The sequence below is a fragment of the Cucurbita moschata genome, unplaced genomic scaffold, assembly GCF_002738365.1.
Source record: "Cucurbita moschata cultivar Rifu unplaced genomic scaffold, Cmos_1.0 Cmo_Scf00026, whole genome shotgun sequence".
Classification (NCBI taxonomy): Eukaryota; Viridiplantae; Streptophyta; class Magnoliopsida; order Cucurbitales; family Cucurbitaceae; genus Cucurbita; species Cucurbita moschata.
This window is the reverse complement of record NW_019268542.1, coordinates 2,825,262-2,840,004: the sequence shown is the minus strand read 5'-3', so window position 1 is coordinate 2,840,004 and position 14,743 is coordinate 2,825,262. Positions and strand designations below refer to the sequence as shown.

General features: G+C 36.3%; 1 protein-coding gene across 1 annotated transcript; it reads right to left on the bottom strand.

Moving 5' to 3' along the window:
• Positions 1-9,746: 9,746 nt before the first annotated feature.
• Positions 9,747-12,803, bottom strand: LOC111462081 (calmodulin-binding protein 60 A-like). Its single transcript, XM_023105766.1, has 6 exons — positions 12,682-12,803; positions 12,518-12,581; positions 12,090-12,151; positions 11,485-12,020; positions 10,135-10,295; positions 9,747-10,046 (listed from the first exon to the last, which is right to left on the bottom strand). The coding sequence occupies exons 1-6, from the start codon at positions 12,780-12,782 to the stop codon at positions 9,882-9,884; spliced, it is 1,089 nt and encodes a 362-aa protein (XP_022961534.1). The 5' UTR covers positions 12,783-12,803; the 3' UTR covers positions 9,747-9,881.
• Between the last annotated feature and the right edge of the window lie 1,940 nt (positions 12,804-14,743).

Here is a 14,743-nt window from a genome sequence, read left to right as displayed (position 1 = left end):
AAAGATTTTTGTAACCTAACCCGTGCACAACCACCCTAAGAATAAGATTCACATTAGGTTGTCATTAAATAGCTAAGTTAAGAATAATGTTTTAATGAGTTATTAAAAATTGCCTCTTTGGTTTTAAAATATTTACACAAAACCCCAAAACTTGGGCCAATCATTGGAAAGTGAAAACTATCACTTTTATCAAGATCAATGTGATTTTTTCAACGGTTAATGATGGTTAATGATAACATATTTATGACCACTATCATATTCTGTCAATTTAATTATTATTTTAAAGATTTGGTCTATAGAAGAGACGCGTATCCAATATGCTCGTGGATTGGGTTGGGTCAGGTCGACTTGAGACACTTCCCTCGAAATCTTCAACACTCTATTAAGCTCGTTCACCATCAAATTCTCCCTCAAGCATGACCACCTCAACCAAGAGCGACGACAAACGATATGCAACAATTTTATTACTATTGGTTGTTAGATGAACTGACTCTCTACAATGGTATGATATTGTCCACTTTGAGTATAAGCTCTCATGGCTTTGCTTTGGATTTCCCAAAAGGCCTCACACCAATGAAGATAATATTTCTTGATTATAAATCCACAATCATTTCCTAAATTAGCCGATGTGAAACTTTCATCGCCGTTGGTATGAGACCTTTTGGAGAAGTTCAAATTAAAGTCACGAGAGCATATGCTCAAAGTGGATAATACCATACCATTTTGGAGAGTCGTGGTTTCTAACATGGTATCAGAGTCATGTCATTAACTTAGTCACGTCAATAGAATTCTCAAGTGTCGAGGGCTCTAGAGAAAGGAGTCGAGCCTCTAAGAAAAAGCTTTTCAAGGGCTTTATAGGCCTCATGAAGAAAGGATTGTTGGAAGGGAATCCCACATAATTCTTTGAAAGAAGGTTCGTGGGGTTTTCGAGTGGGGTGGAGTGAAGAAGAAAACACCCAAAAGGATGAATTTATAAGTAATAAGGAACTAATGAATTTTCCAATTATCATAGCCAAGAACGAACCACGAACCTTCATGCCACAAGAGGAAGAGAGGGACTACGCGGTTTCGACGAGAGAGAGAGAATGAGAGATGTGAATGTGGAATTAAATGGCAGAGGGAAACCACTTAAGGGTCATCTTATTCCATACCTAACCCTTTATTAATATCTAATTATTTTTTTCTTGTCATACATTCCTATTTACATAAAATTTAAACTCAATTGAAGGAGGGCAATAAACGATAGTTCTAACTATTTTTCTACGGGTGTACACACGTCGGGTTGAGTTCGGTTTTCGAGTTGATTGGGTTCGTGACCCAAGAAACTCGAGTAGAGTGTGAGTTAATAAGCCTGATTTGGATATGATTTAGTTTCAAGATTTTATTAACCAATAATGGAAGTATGTTGTGCATCACAATTGTATACCATAATCGTATACCATGTTGTACGTCTCTAGCATGGAATACTTCCCCAATATGTTATGTATGGATTGATATGTGCTCCTTTCTTTTCGTTAGTTTTTTACAGTGTGAGTTTGCGTTAACTCGTAGTTTGGTCAGGGGTAGTATATGAGCCCGCTTAGTGGGTTTATGCGTGCGTAAACCATGTATAAAAAAAATACTACACATCCAATTGTACCCGAAAAAAGAAAGTAGAGTTCAAAGAAATAGTCATGACATACATATAGTAACAACCTTATTTTTAAATAAAAAATAGGATCGGTACAGTTGATATCAAAGGTCTAGTCTTATAGATTCTATAAACTAACTTACGATGTAGACTCAAAATATTTTCATGGCCTTGCGACGAACACTTCATCATCTTTAGGCACGCCCTATGAAAGATAATAAATCATCTATGTTATGTTATAATTTATTTGTCATGACCAAATTTTCGAGGCTTCGAATCTCAGACTATGACTACAAGAAAAATACCAAAAGCAAATAAGGTGATTATGAGTTACTTGTGATGTCTTTTGACACACTAATGCCAATAGCTGGTGCGATTTTCATTAATAAAATCTTCGAAGAGGTTCCTAAACAAGTGCTTATATTGATTATTGTAGGTTAATCAAGGTCTAAGAGGAGTAACATAATGAACCCTTAAATTAGTTTTGACAATCATATATAGTGAGCTTTATACCGAGTTCTCCGAATATACATTATGTAAAAAATTATTAATAGAAGAAAGGAAAAAAATAAGCAAAAGGAATTTTAACGAGAATGCAACAAAACTTCACTATTTCTTAGTGTCACAACCGCACTCTTGCGATGGCGAGACAACGATGGTGCGGCTGTTATTTTAACCAAGCGAACAAGTCAGTCGTGAGAAATTTGAATCTCGCAGACAAAGTCAATGTATGTTCAGGCCTCGAATCACATTGCGAGAAAAGGTTTGGAAATACATTTGAAAACGATTTGAAGAACTGAAAACAACAACGTTATATGACAATAATCAAATAAAGAAATACCACGACTTAAATAGCATACCATTAAGGGTAGAAAGAAGTGAAACTAGTCATATCCCCTATAGTACATTTTGGGATATTTTAGCCCCAGCGGGAGTAGACATGACTTTGGCAAACGGTCATACACCCTTGTATTGACGCAACGTGAATTGGTAAAGGTCTAACTGTTGAGATATGATTTAAAGGATTCAAAATGAAGATATGATTTAGAGTAGTTGAGATATGATTCAAATATTCAAACCACCAAGATTTCAGGAGATTGTAGATTTGAATTTATTAAGATTTCCATAATTTACTATTTCTAGTACAGTCTAGAAGCCTATAAATACTGAATTGTGTAACCGTTCAAGCATCAAGTCATTAGACAATAATAAAGCAGTGCAGCTTTCATCTATTTTATCTATTTCTTTCACTGTCCCTTTTTTCCAACACTAACTAAGAGGAAAGCATGTAAAAAGAGTTTGGAATAGACATACAATCATGGACAATTCGTTTTGGACAAACAAGATCGAGACATCCGTCATGCCACATAGGTTTAATTTTGAAGGCTCTATTTTTTCTTTTGCATTCTTCAATTCCTAATAAATGTGCATTTTTACCGCTCAATTATCCTTAATTACTCTTTATGTATTCTGCATTTTCTTCACTTTTCTTAACCAATGGAACCTACCATGATACTCATTCCATAATTGAATGGTTTTTAACTGCGGCTATTGATCATCAACATCTTGTAAGTTACACTAGTTTTGTATGCTTGCTGTCTGATTTTTTTTTTATCAAAAGTAAGATAATAACGATTGATGAAACATCGATAAACTAATAACAGCATCTGATCCGACCTAGTTGTTAGATTATGGAGTCTCCTGCTAAACGAATTCCGAAGGACGAAGTCAAGCCAATTTTAGAAATAAGTTATATTTTTTTGTTAACGTCAATCTGTAAGTGGCTCTACTATTGATTTGGTTGGAAGAATTGTTTTATGTATGATACACTTGCCCAGTGATCCTACACGTGTATGTGTGATATGTTTTGATATGTGATGTTATGTTAGGTGTCGTTCTATGATATGCCAAATAATATTATGATGTAAATGAAAGTTCATGTTATGTACGATAAGCTATGTTATGCTATGAGATGTCATGATGTACTATGATATGTTACGTTAAACCAGATATACTATGACATCGATATATTTTAAAATAAGAAAACACAACCCTCTATTATAATTTAAAAGTTATGTTATGAATGAAATGATTTTATTAGAGTTTATGTATGCATATTACCCTTGTAATATGTGATGAAAGAAGGAGGGTTGTCTTGCATGATTACTACGATAGAAAATATGAGAACCTCATCCATAATTGTATGAGAACAGACGCGTACATTATGAGACTGAAATGTATGAGAACAGACGCGTACATTATGAGACTGAAATGTATGAGAACAGACGCGTACATTATGAGACTGAAATGTATGAGAACAGACGCGTACATTATGAGACTGAAATGTATGAGAACAGACGCGTACATTATGAGACTGAAATGTATGAGAACAGACGCGTACATTATGAGACTGAAATGTATGAGAACAGACGCGTACATTATGAGACTGAAATGACCATTATGTTTACCATGATACTACGACGGAAGCTATTCCCTTTGGGTGTTCGACAATAGCCTAGAGAGTGTTAGCTCAACCAGCAAGCCTAGGGGGTGTGTAAACTTACCTGGTAGACCCACTCTCACACATGTTGGTAGTGTGTAGGAAAGTACTATACATCCAATTTGCTCAGGAAAGCTGTCTAACCCCAATTGTGTTTGCATTCCCCAACCCCAATTGTGGGTTCACTTAATAACTATTTCTTAAAATAATCAATCCCATATGTTATTCTTATATTTCAGGTAAAGGCAAGACAACCATGTAGGGATGACGACAGAGTCGTGTTGAAGACCATGGAACTCGTGTTAGGATAGTTACATTTTATTTATTTTGATACTCTTATGATTGATCAGGGCATCGTTTTAATATTTTCTTTGTATTATTTATACTTCACATTGATTATTTTTCATTGTTTTGTTTTAAAGCTTTTAATATGAACGTTTAAGTCCATGACATTGTTTTATGAATTATTTTAAATGAATGTTTTCGCATAATAAGGTCATGTCATACATGTGGTAGCGGTTCTATTTAATAGAAAAATTGAGTCGTTACATATGAACCAAACTTCTAACGGCTATAAATTTCTGCTCAACGAGGTAAAATTGATGAGATTTGTCCCAATGTCTTCATCGAAACTTTATATCTTGTTTCCATGAAGAAATCAAGTCGATTGAACGCCTAGATCCAGTTGTACAAAGGAAAAACTAGAGATCAATGAAAAATATCAAGATTTATGATTTATAAGCGATTTCACGATTACAGGAGCATGTTTAGGACATAAACCAATGATACGAGTAAAAATGACGCAAATGCCCCTCTAATACCTTCTATGATGTTTATGGTTTAAATAAGCTCCAAATGACATGAAATTTTACTTGCTAATAGCACGAAACTTTACATGACACCCATTTATATTATTAAGAAAGATTTATACCTGATTTTATGGTAATAAAAGCATGTTTAGGGCATAAAGCACGATAATAGTAAGAAATGACGAAAATATCCCTACCATACCATTTATTATGTTTCTTAGTTTAAATGAATTTCGAATGACACGAAACTTTACATAATAATAGCACGAAACTTTACATGACACCTATTTATAAGATTTATACCTGATTTTAAAGTAATAAAAGCATGTTTAGGGCATAAAGCACGATAGTAAGAAATGACGAAAATATCCCTACTATACCATTTATTATGTTTCTTAGTTTAAATGAATTCCGAATGACACGAAACTTTACATAATACCTATTAATCAACTCTTTTTAAAGTCAAATGGAAACAAGTACAAATTTTCGAAGGAATTAATTGCAAAGGCTTGGTATCACATGGATAGAAAGCGATATCATAAATTCAACTTAAAAAATTAAAGATATCTAATATCATTATAATTAGGTGAGGAAATTAATTGTTCACAACGTCTTATTTTAATCAACCATATACGAATTTTTCGACAGCACGTGTGATGAATAGATAACTAAATTCATCAACATTTCCAAAACATTGAAAAAAATGAAATAATTAAATCAAATATTCTCTTAAATTTAACTTTGTAACAATATTTTAATCCCACCCTTGACATTTCCCGATATATATAGATATATATATAGATATAGATATAGATATAGATAGATATAAACTAATTTGTTTTAATAATTTTAAAAAATAAGTGTAAAAAAATTATTTAATAATAATAATATCATACATAGAATAGGATGAATTCTCATTTGTTTTGGAACATAGATAAAAATCTAATTATTTTTTATAATCAATTTTGTGACGATCTCTTTTTAGGACAATTCTTCCTTCACCAACGGCTTCATCAACCGGACATAGTGTTGAGTAAAATTGATGAAATACCATAACTGAGAATGTGAGAGCGAGTTTGGCATGATGGTTGGTTAGGTCCGAGAGATTAGGGGTAAGGGAACATAAGAGGTTACTCGAGATTTTATATTCAAAAGTGGATAATATCATATTTGTGAAGATCCCATATTGGCTAGGATGAGAACGAAACATCCTTTATAACGATGTGGAAATCTTTTACACGAAAATAGTATATGAATGAATCGAAACCATATTCGAAAGAGAACAAGAGGATAAAATGACTAAAAAATACTTAAAACAATTGAAAGCTACTACTTATCCCAACAACGTGCACATGGTGAATGACTCAATTATAAGAACTTCAAAGTTAAGTGTGTTTTGTAGGATGAGAACAAAACATGCTGAAAAGGCTCGTATAGTTTGTAGGGTGAGAATCGTCTTCACCTTTTAGAAGCAAGAAGTAAATAACGTGACTATGTCATCCGGGGTATTAAGTGCTGGCTTGTATAGTTTGTAGGGTGAGAACAACCTTCACCTTTTAGAAGCGAGAAGTAAATAACGTGACTATGTCATTTGGGGTATTACGTGCTGAATTCGAATTATGAATCAAAATATCGGGCATAGAACGTTACCTAAATTGTTTAAAAACAAAAGTTATAAAGTTATAATTAAGGTTTAGGAAAAGAAGACCCAACTCGTCTCCCTCCACTTGTTTCCAATTTCTCAACTTTTTGTCCCAATTTCACAACACACAAGCTTTGGGGTCGAAGGATGTTTCCTCGTACTTTCCATGGAAATGGAACACAATTTAACCCTAAGCTTCACTTTCTTAACTTCATTTATAACACTACGATAGAAAATATGGGAACCTAATCCATAATTGTATAACAACAGACGCGTACATTATGAGACTGAAATGACCATTATGTTTATCATGATGCTACGACAAAAGCTATTCCCTTTGGGTGTTCGACAATAGCTCAGAGAGTGTTAGCTCGACTAGCAAGCCTAGGGAGTGTGCAAACCTGCCTGGTGGATCCACGCTCACACCGTGTTGGTAGTGTGTAGAAAAGTACTATACATCCAATTTGCCTAGACTAGAAAGCCGTCTAAGAGAAGATGATTTTAAATGATAGGTCTCATCGATTTTTTTTTGTTTGCATTCCCCTACCCCAATTGTAGGGTCACTTACCAGGTATTTCTTAAAATACTCAAATCTTATGTTATTCTTATATATCACGTAAAGGCAAGACAACCATGTACGGATTACACCGGAGTCGCGTTGAAGACAAGTTGTGTTAGGATAGTTACATTTTATTTATTTTGATGCTCTTATGTTAGATCAGGGCATCGTTTTAATCTTTTTTTTTTGTTTTATTTATATTTCACATTAATTATTTTTCGTTGTTTTGTTTTAAGGCTTTTCATGCGAACGTTTAAGTCCATGACATTATTTTATGAATTATTTTAAATGAATATTTTCGCATAATAAGGTCACGTCATACATGTGGTAGCAGCTCTATTTCAATAGAAAAATAGAGTCGTTACATATGGCAAACCAAACTTCTAACGACTATAAATTCCTGCTCAACTGGTTAAAATTGATGAGATTTGTCGCAATGCGTTCCAAAAATTGATGAGATTTGTCGCAATGCGTTCATGAAAACAAGATATAAAGTTTCGATGGAGAAATCAAGTCGATTGTAGGCCTACATCAAGTTGTACAAAGGCAAAACTAGAACGTAATTTCTAGCAACATCAATGAAGATGTTGCCCCAAGTTAATGGTCAAACTTTGACCAAAAAGTCAAAGGTAGCCCTATTTTGACCGAGTCTTGAGTTTTTTTTCATAAATTTGACACCCTTTATGGTCGTTCCTTTCACAAATTCCAATGTTGGTTGAAATCTAACACATTTTCAGCTCGGAAAGGACTTGAATCGAGCCCCCGAGCGCATCTAAGCAAGTAATAAAGAACTTCAATTTGACGTTTTACTCAATAAATACTTAATAGGACCGAAAACTAAGTAATTTATGAAATTGACCCACTAAAGGACATCTGTTGTACATGAATTGTAAATTATTGCCTAATATCACGAGTTATGATTTATACAGGATTTCAAGATTACACGAGCATGTTTAGGGCATAAACCAAGGATATGAGTAAAAATGACGCAAATGCCCCTCTAATACCTTCTATGATGTTTATAGTCTAAATAAGCTCCAAATGACATGAAATTTTACTTGAAACCTATTTATAAGGTTATGAATTGCTTCGGCTCGATTTCAATATTTTATAAGCATGTTTAGGACATAAATTAGCGTTAAAGGTAAAATTGACAAAAATGCCCCTACCATAACTATTACGATGGTTTAAGGCATTAATGAAATCCTAATAGCACAAAACTTTACCCGACACCTATTTATATTATTAAGAAAGATTTATACCTGATTTTAAGGTAATAAAAGCATGTTTAGGGCATAAAGCACGATAATAGTAAGAAATGACGAAAATATCCCTACCATACCATTTATTATGTTTCTTAGTTTAAATGAATTTCGAATCACACGAAACTTTACATGACACCTATTTATATTATTAAGAAAGTTTTATACCTGATTTTAAGGTAATAAAAGCATGTTTAGGGTATAAAGTACGATAATAGTAAGAAATGACGAAAATATCCCTACTATACCATTTATTATGTTTCGTAGTTCAAATGAATTCCGAATGACACGAAACTTTACATAATACCTATTAATCAACTCTTTTTAAAGTCAAATGGAAACAAGAAATTTTCAAAGGAATTAATTGCAAAGGCTTGGTATCACATGGATAGAAAGTGACATCATAAATTTTTTAAAGATACCTAAAACCATTCTAATTAGGTGGGTCTTATTTTAATCAACCATATACGAATTTTTCGATCGCACGTGTGACGAATCAATAATTAAATTCAACATTTCCAAAACCGTGAAAAAGATGAAATTATTAAATCAAATATTCTCTTAAATTTGACTAATCTCACCCTTCACATTTGGGAATATAAAATTTTGAAGTAATATATATATATATATATATATATATATACCATCAGGGCACAGCGTCCTCGCTGGCACTCTTTCCTTCCTCCAATCGATGTGGGACCGCCCCAAATCCACCCCCCTTTGGGCCCAGTGTCCTTACTGGCACACCGTCTCGTGTCTACCCCCTTCGGGAGAACAGCGAGAAGGCTGACACATCGTCCAATGTTTGGCTCTGATACCATTTGTAACAGACCAGATCCACCGCTAGTAGATACTGTCCTCTTTGGGCTTTCCCGTTCGAGCTTCCCCTCAAAGCTTTAAAACGCGCTTGCTAGGGGAAGGTTTCCACACCCTTATAAATGGTGGTTGTTGTTTCCACACCCTTATAAATATGTATACACGGAAGAGTTTAAAAAAAAATTAAAAGCTAATTTTTTTAATAATTTTAAGAAATAGGTGTAAAAAAATTATTTTTAAATATTTAGAAATTTATTTCAATAATGATACGATATATAGAATAAAATGTGAGAGGGAGATTTGGGGTAAGGGAACCTAAGAGGTTACTCGAGATTTTATATTCAAAAGTGGGATAATATCATATCTGTGAAGATCCCCATTGGTTAGGAGGAGAACGAAACATCCTTTGTAAAGTTGTGGAAATCTTTCTCTAGCAGACGCGTTTTAAAAACTTTGAGGGAAAGCTCGAAAGGAAAAGCTAAAAAAAATTAAATAAATAATATATGCTAGTGGTGAACTTATGCCGTTATAATATTATTGTCCGGATATAAGTATAAAAAAACAAACCAAAAGAACATTCTTAAAACAAACAAAAAAAGAATCATTTTATGGTCATACATATTTGTTGGTTCATATTTATGAGCATCACTTAGGTTTGGGTACCTACTTGTTCCATGACAACATTTGACTACAATCATCTTCAAGTTCGTCCAAGAATGTCTGGTTTTGGTCGGCAACTTCAGCACCTCTCATGGCTTCAGCGTGGAACTCTATCACCTGGAACTCTATTGTCTTCCATGTCTTGTCTGGAACTCTATCGCCTAACAACTGCATGACACAAAATAATCAATTATATTGAACTAATGAAGGATGATTATGAATGAAATAGTGTTTTTTTTTGTGTCTTATTGGCTACCTTTCTTAGATAACGAGGATCCCTTTTATAAGCCTTCACAAAGCTTTCCACGGTTCGAATACCTTCGGAAGATAAGCGCTCGTAATATTGACCAGTTTTGCTAATCCCTTTCAATCTCCATACTTCGTCTTCTCCCCTTAAAGGAGGGTGCTTATTGTTCCCTGCACGTGAATGAAAAACTTTTTCTTTTATTATACTTTTATGTTTCGTGTGGTAACCTAAGCTGGGCGGCAAAAAATGACCATAATGTTTGTTGAGGATGGTTCGGAGTGAGTCCCACGTTGGTTAGCCAATTAGGGAATGATCGTGAGTTTATAAGTAAATGAATACATTTCCATTGGGAGAGGACTTCTCTGGGGAAGCCCAAAACAAAGTTACAAGAGCTTATGCTTCTCAAGGAAGTCCTCATATCTTATTTCAATCTTCATCGGGCTAAATTTGTCATTTAATTTGTTGACTATCAAAAATGTTTTCCATATATATATTTTAAGAGAGATTAATTTTAAAGAATTATATGTATATACATACACACATACACATACATATTGTGATATCCCCATTGGTTGGGGAGGAGAAGGAAACGCCCTTTATAAGAATAAAGGATGTGGAAACTTTTCCCTAGCAGGCACGTTTTAAAACATTGAGGAGAAGCTCAAAAGGAAAAGCCCAAAAAGGACGAGGACAATATCTGCTAGTAGTAGACCTGGGCCACTACAAATGATATCAGAGCCAGACATCGGACTACGTGCCAGCGAGGAGGTTGTAACGCGAAGGGGGTAGACACGAGGACAATATCTGCTAGCAGTAGACCTGGGCCATTACAAATGGTATCAGATCCAGACACTGGACTATGTGCCAGCGAGGAGGCTATTCCCGAAAGGAGGGTAGACACGAGGTGGTGTGCCAGTGAGAAGACTATTCCTCGAAGGGAGGTAGACACGAGGCAGTGTGCTAGTAAGGACCCTGGCCCCTAAAGAGGGGTGGATTTGGTGGCGATCCTACATCGATTGGAGAAATTAACAATATCTACTAGCAATAGACCTAGGCCGTTACAAATGGTATCAGAGCCAGACATTGGATTATGTGCCAGCGAGGAAGCTGTTCCCCGAAGGGGGTAGACACGAGACGGTGTGCCAGTAAGAACTCTGGGTCCCAAAGAGGGGTTCGATTGGAGAAATGAACGAGTGGCAGCGAGGACGCTGGGCCATCTTATAAAGGTGTGGAAGCCTTTCACTACTCTCGAGGGAAGCTCGAAAGGAAAAAGACTTGGACTATTACACATAGAATATATATATATAAATATAAAAAGTGAATGGGAGAGGGACGAGATTTGGGTAGGGTAATAAGTACCTTTGCTTCTATGTTCCATGACTTTAAAAGAGTTAGAAACAGCCTCTATAATTCTCGGGTAGTTGTTGTTGCCCAAAATCTCATCATCAATGACCTTTACTCCCAACCGAAAGCTTCCCGTTCTGGTCCTCTTAGAATTGATGATAAAGGACAAATTGTTGATCCACAAAACTCCATTTTTCAAACGAATCCTCTTATCATTACCATCGAGGTAAGGCCGTCCTCCAAGTCTTGGAGTGACAATACCTCTCTCAAAATCTTCAACACTCCAGTGAGCTCGTTCACCATCAAATTCTCCATCGAGCACGACCACCTCGACCAAGAGTGACGACAAAGGATGTGCTGCCCCGACAATCTTATGATTATAATCATCGGTGACATCCATTAGTGCAATTTGTAGTCGCTCGCCGTTGTCGGATTCGATGTCGTTGGTGGTGAAAATGGTGGGGAGAAGCTTGTTGAGGAAACATAGCTTCAGCTTCACCATTTTAGACCCACCACCTCCGACAGCGAATTCAGCTTCATGTTGGGAAGTTCTACACGTGAAATTCAATAATCATAATGATGAAATTAATTGATTTAGTTTAAAACATGTAGAGACAAACCTTAAAGAACATGATTGTCGGGGGTTATTAGCCACCACCTTTGTCTCCACCTCCTCATGTACCTAGTATCGACATCCACAAATTCAGTTCAAAAACACATATATGTCCTTGAATCTGATCCACGATCGAAATTATGTTAAAATAAGTAGAAGAGGCAAAGGAACACTGAGAGGAGAGATTTTTCAATTCTCTTTGTTGTTATGAAAAAACATACGGTTGATCGATCGAGAAAGCACTAACTAGCTTCTTGAATTTTCTCTTGAAGTTAAGAACCAAAAGATCTTACTAATTAAAGCATAAAATTTAGCCTGCAACCACAGAACTAGATCCAGAATTTGTCAATTACTATCAATTCTTTTATAATTGCTAGTAATTCATTCTACTTAGTCAAATTTATAAGCCCAAAAGAGAGAGGGGTTTGAAAGTACCACCGGGCGAATAAAAGTTTCAAAACGAGCCAATGTGTTCGGAGACGAAAAGTCAGCTACAATCCTGAGAAACCCAGATCAAGATCAAGATCAAGAACACAAAACCGTGTTAGATTATGAAATCAAAGTAGAAGAGATGAGGAAATTAAGGGGAAAAAAAAAACCAAGATAGAGAGAGGAAGTTGATTCTTTTGAGGGGTTGTTCTTGATCATCGTGAGAATGCAAGAGACAATGAAAATCCCTCTTTTTGTTCATTGGCTCCATTTTAAATGGAAATTTGGAAGGTTGGTGAGAGATATTGGTAGTGAAGAACGCTCACATGGCTCAATTTATAAGAGTAATAGGGTAGCCAAGAACCAACCACGAACCTTCATGTCAAGGGACCTACGCAGTTTCGACGAGAGCGAGAGGATGAGAGGTGTGAATGTGGAAATAAATGGCACAAAGGGAAGCCTCTCAAGGGCTATCTTCATGAATACCTAACCCTTTAATATCTTCCCATGTCCTTCAAATTTACATAAAATTTAACTTCAAATTTGTTAGACGAACACGACTCTCCACAATGTATGATATTGTCTAAATAAAAGCCATGCCTTATTTAGTTAGGTTTACTAAAAACATATGAATTCAGGCTAAATGTAAAAGCGTAATTCTAGATGACATTGTTTGGCGTTTGGGAGAAGTCTTCGTCCACTTTCCTATTTTTGTATAATTGGTTTTTCTTTGTAATTAGATTTGTTATTTAAGCCGGAAAATAAGATATCGAGTCTCCAGCAAATCTGAGTGAATCTCTCTCCCTCCCTCCTTTTACTTCCGCTAATTTTTCCTTCAAAGAAACCTTCGACCTATTTTTCGTCGACATTGTACTCCGAATTGCCAGAGTCAACAAGTGGTATCAGAGCCTTGTTGAAGCGATCGATAGTATACCATTACAGAAGAGCCAATCTTATCAACAATCAAGTTGAATAGCTCAAGTGGTTAGAGCGTCGACCTAACAACACACACCTCTCAGGTTCTCGAGTAGAAGAAAATGCTAAGCGCAAAAATAAATACATCGTGGGGTCCATCTTGAGCAGGCTCGCTCACTCCTCGACGTCGTGATGACGGGCGTCGAGTTGTTGTTGAGCGAGTGATAAGGAGAAGGTTTTTCAAATCCTGCGGCAGCTGCACGAGCCCTTCCTGCATGCCATAAATGACCTACGAATAGGAAGAGGAAAGAGGACTCCGCAGTAGGAGAGACATAAATCCGCGGTAGGAGAGACATAAAAAATGAGAGGTAGCTAACCAACTTCTAGGCATAATTGACTATTGACTGCATTAATTTCAGTAGCTACGCCACCCACGGAATTTAAAGAACCTAAAGGAGCATGGGTCATATATTCCGCGGAAAGAGGACACCTGAGTAGAAATTGCTGGAGCAAGCTCAGGAATAAAGAGACCCTAAGTTTCTACTTACTTTACTAACGTCTCATGCTCTTGCTCCAGGAATAAGGAGACCCTAAGTTTCTGCTCTTGCTCCAGGAATAAGGAGACCCTAAGTTTCTACTTACTTTACTAACGTCTCATGCTCTTGCTCCAGGAATAAGAAGACCCTAAGTTTCTACTTACTTTACTAACGTCTCATGCTCTTGCTCCAGGAATAAGGAGATCCTAAGTTTCTACTTACTTTACTAACGTCTCATGCTCTGCTAAAATATGGAGTATAACTTCTAAAAGAATCTCAAGAGTTTCCAAAGGTTGTTAGGGTTTGCTTCCTATGGCATAGTTCGTCACCTTCTGTTAGTATTTTACATTATAATTAATAATGTGAAATACGGCTCTAAAATGATCTCAATTACGATTAATTGAGGCTAAAAACAAGTTCGGGAGGGTTGAAATGGTGGAAATCGGGCTAAAATTAGAAATTCGAGTCGAATACGCCTAGGAAGTTGTCGCGCTGTCCAAGCCGAGTTGAAGGGCAGCTTGCGCCGCACGGTGACACGTGGGAGCAGCAGGGTGAGCCACGTCGTGCAGATGGTGTGGGTTCAAGGTGCGGGTCGCAGAGCAGTTCGAGTCAACCCGTAGGTCGCGTCTACAAGCTAGCTTGTTGGGATTCGGTTCGGGGGTTAGGGCGCGGATGAGTTTGGGCTACTGAGCTGGTTTTAGGTTTTGGGTCGAATGGGTTGCAGAATGGGCGCGGGTCTTCGGTCGCTGCAGGTTAGGCTGAGCCGATGTGGTTTGGGTTG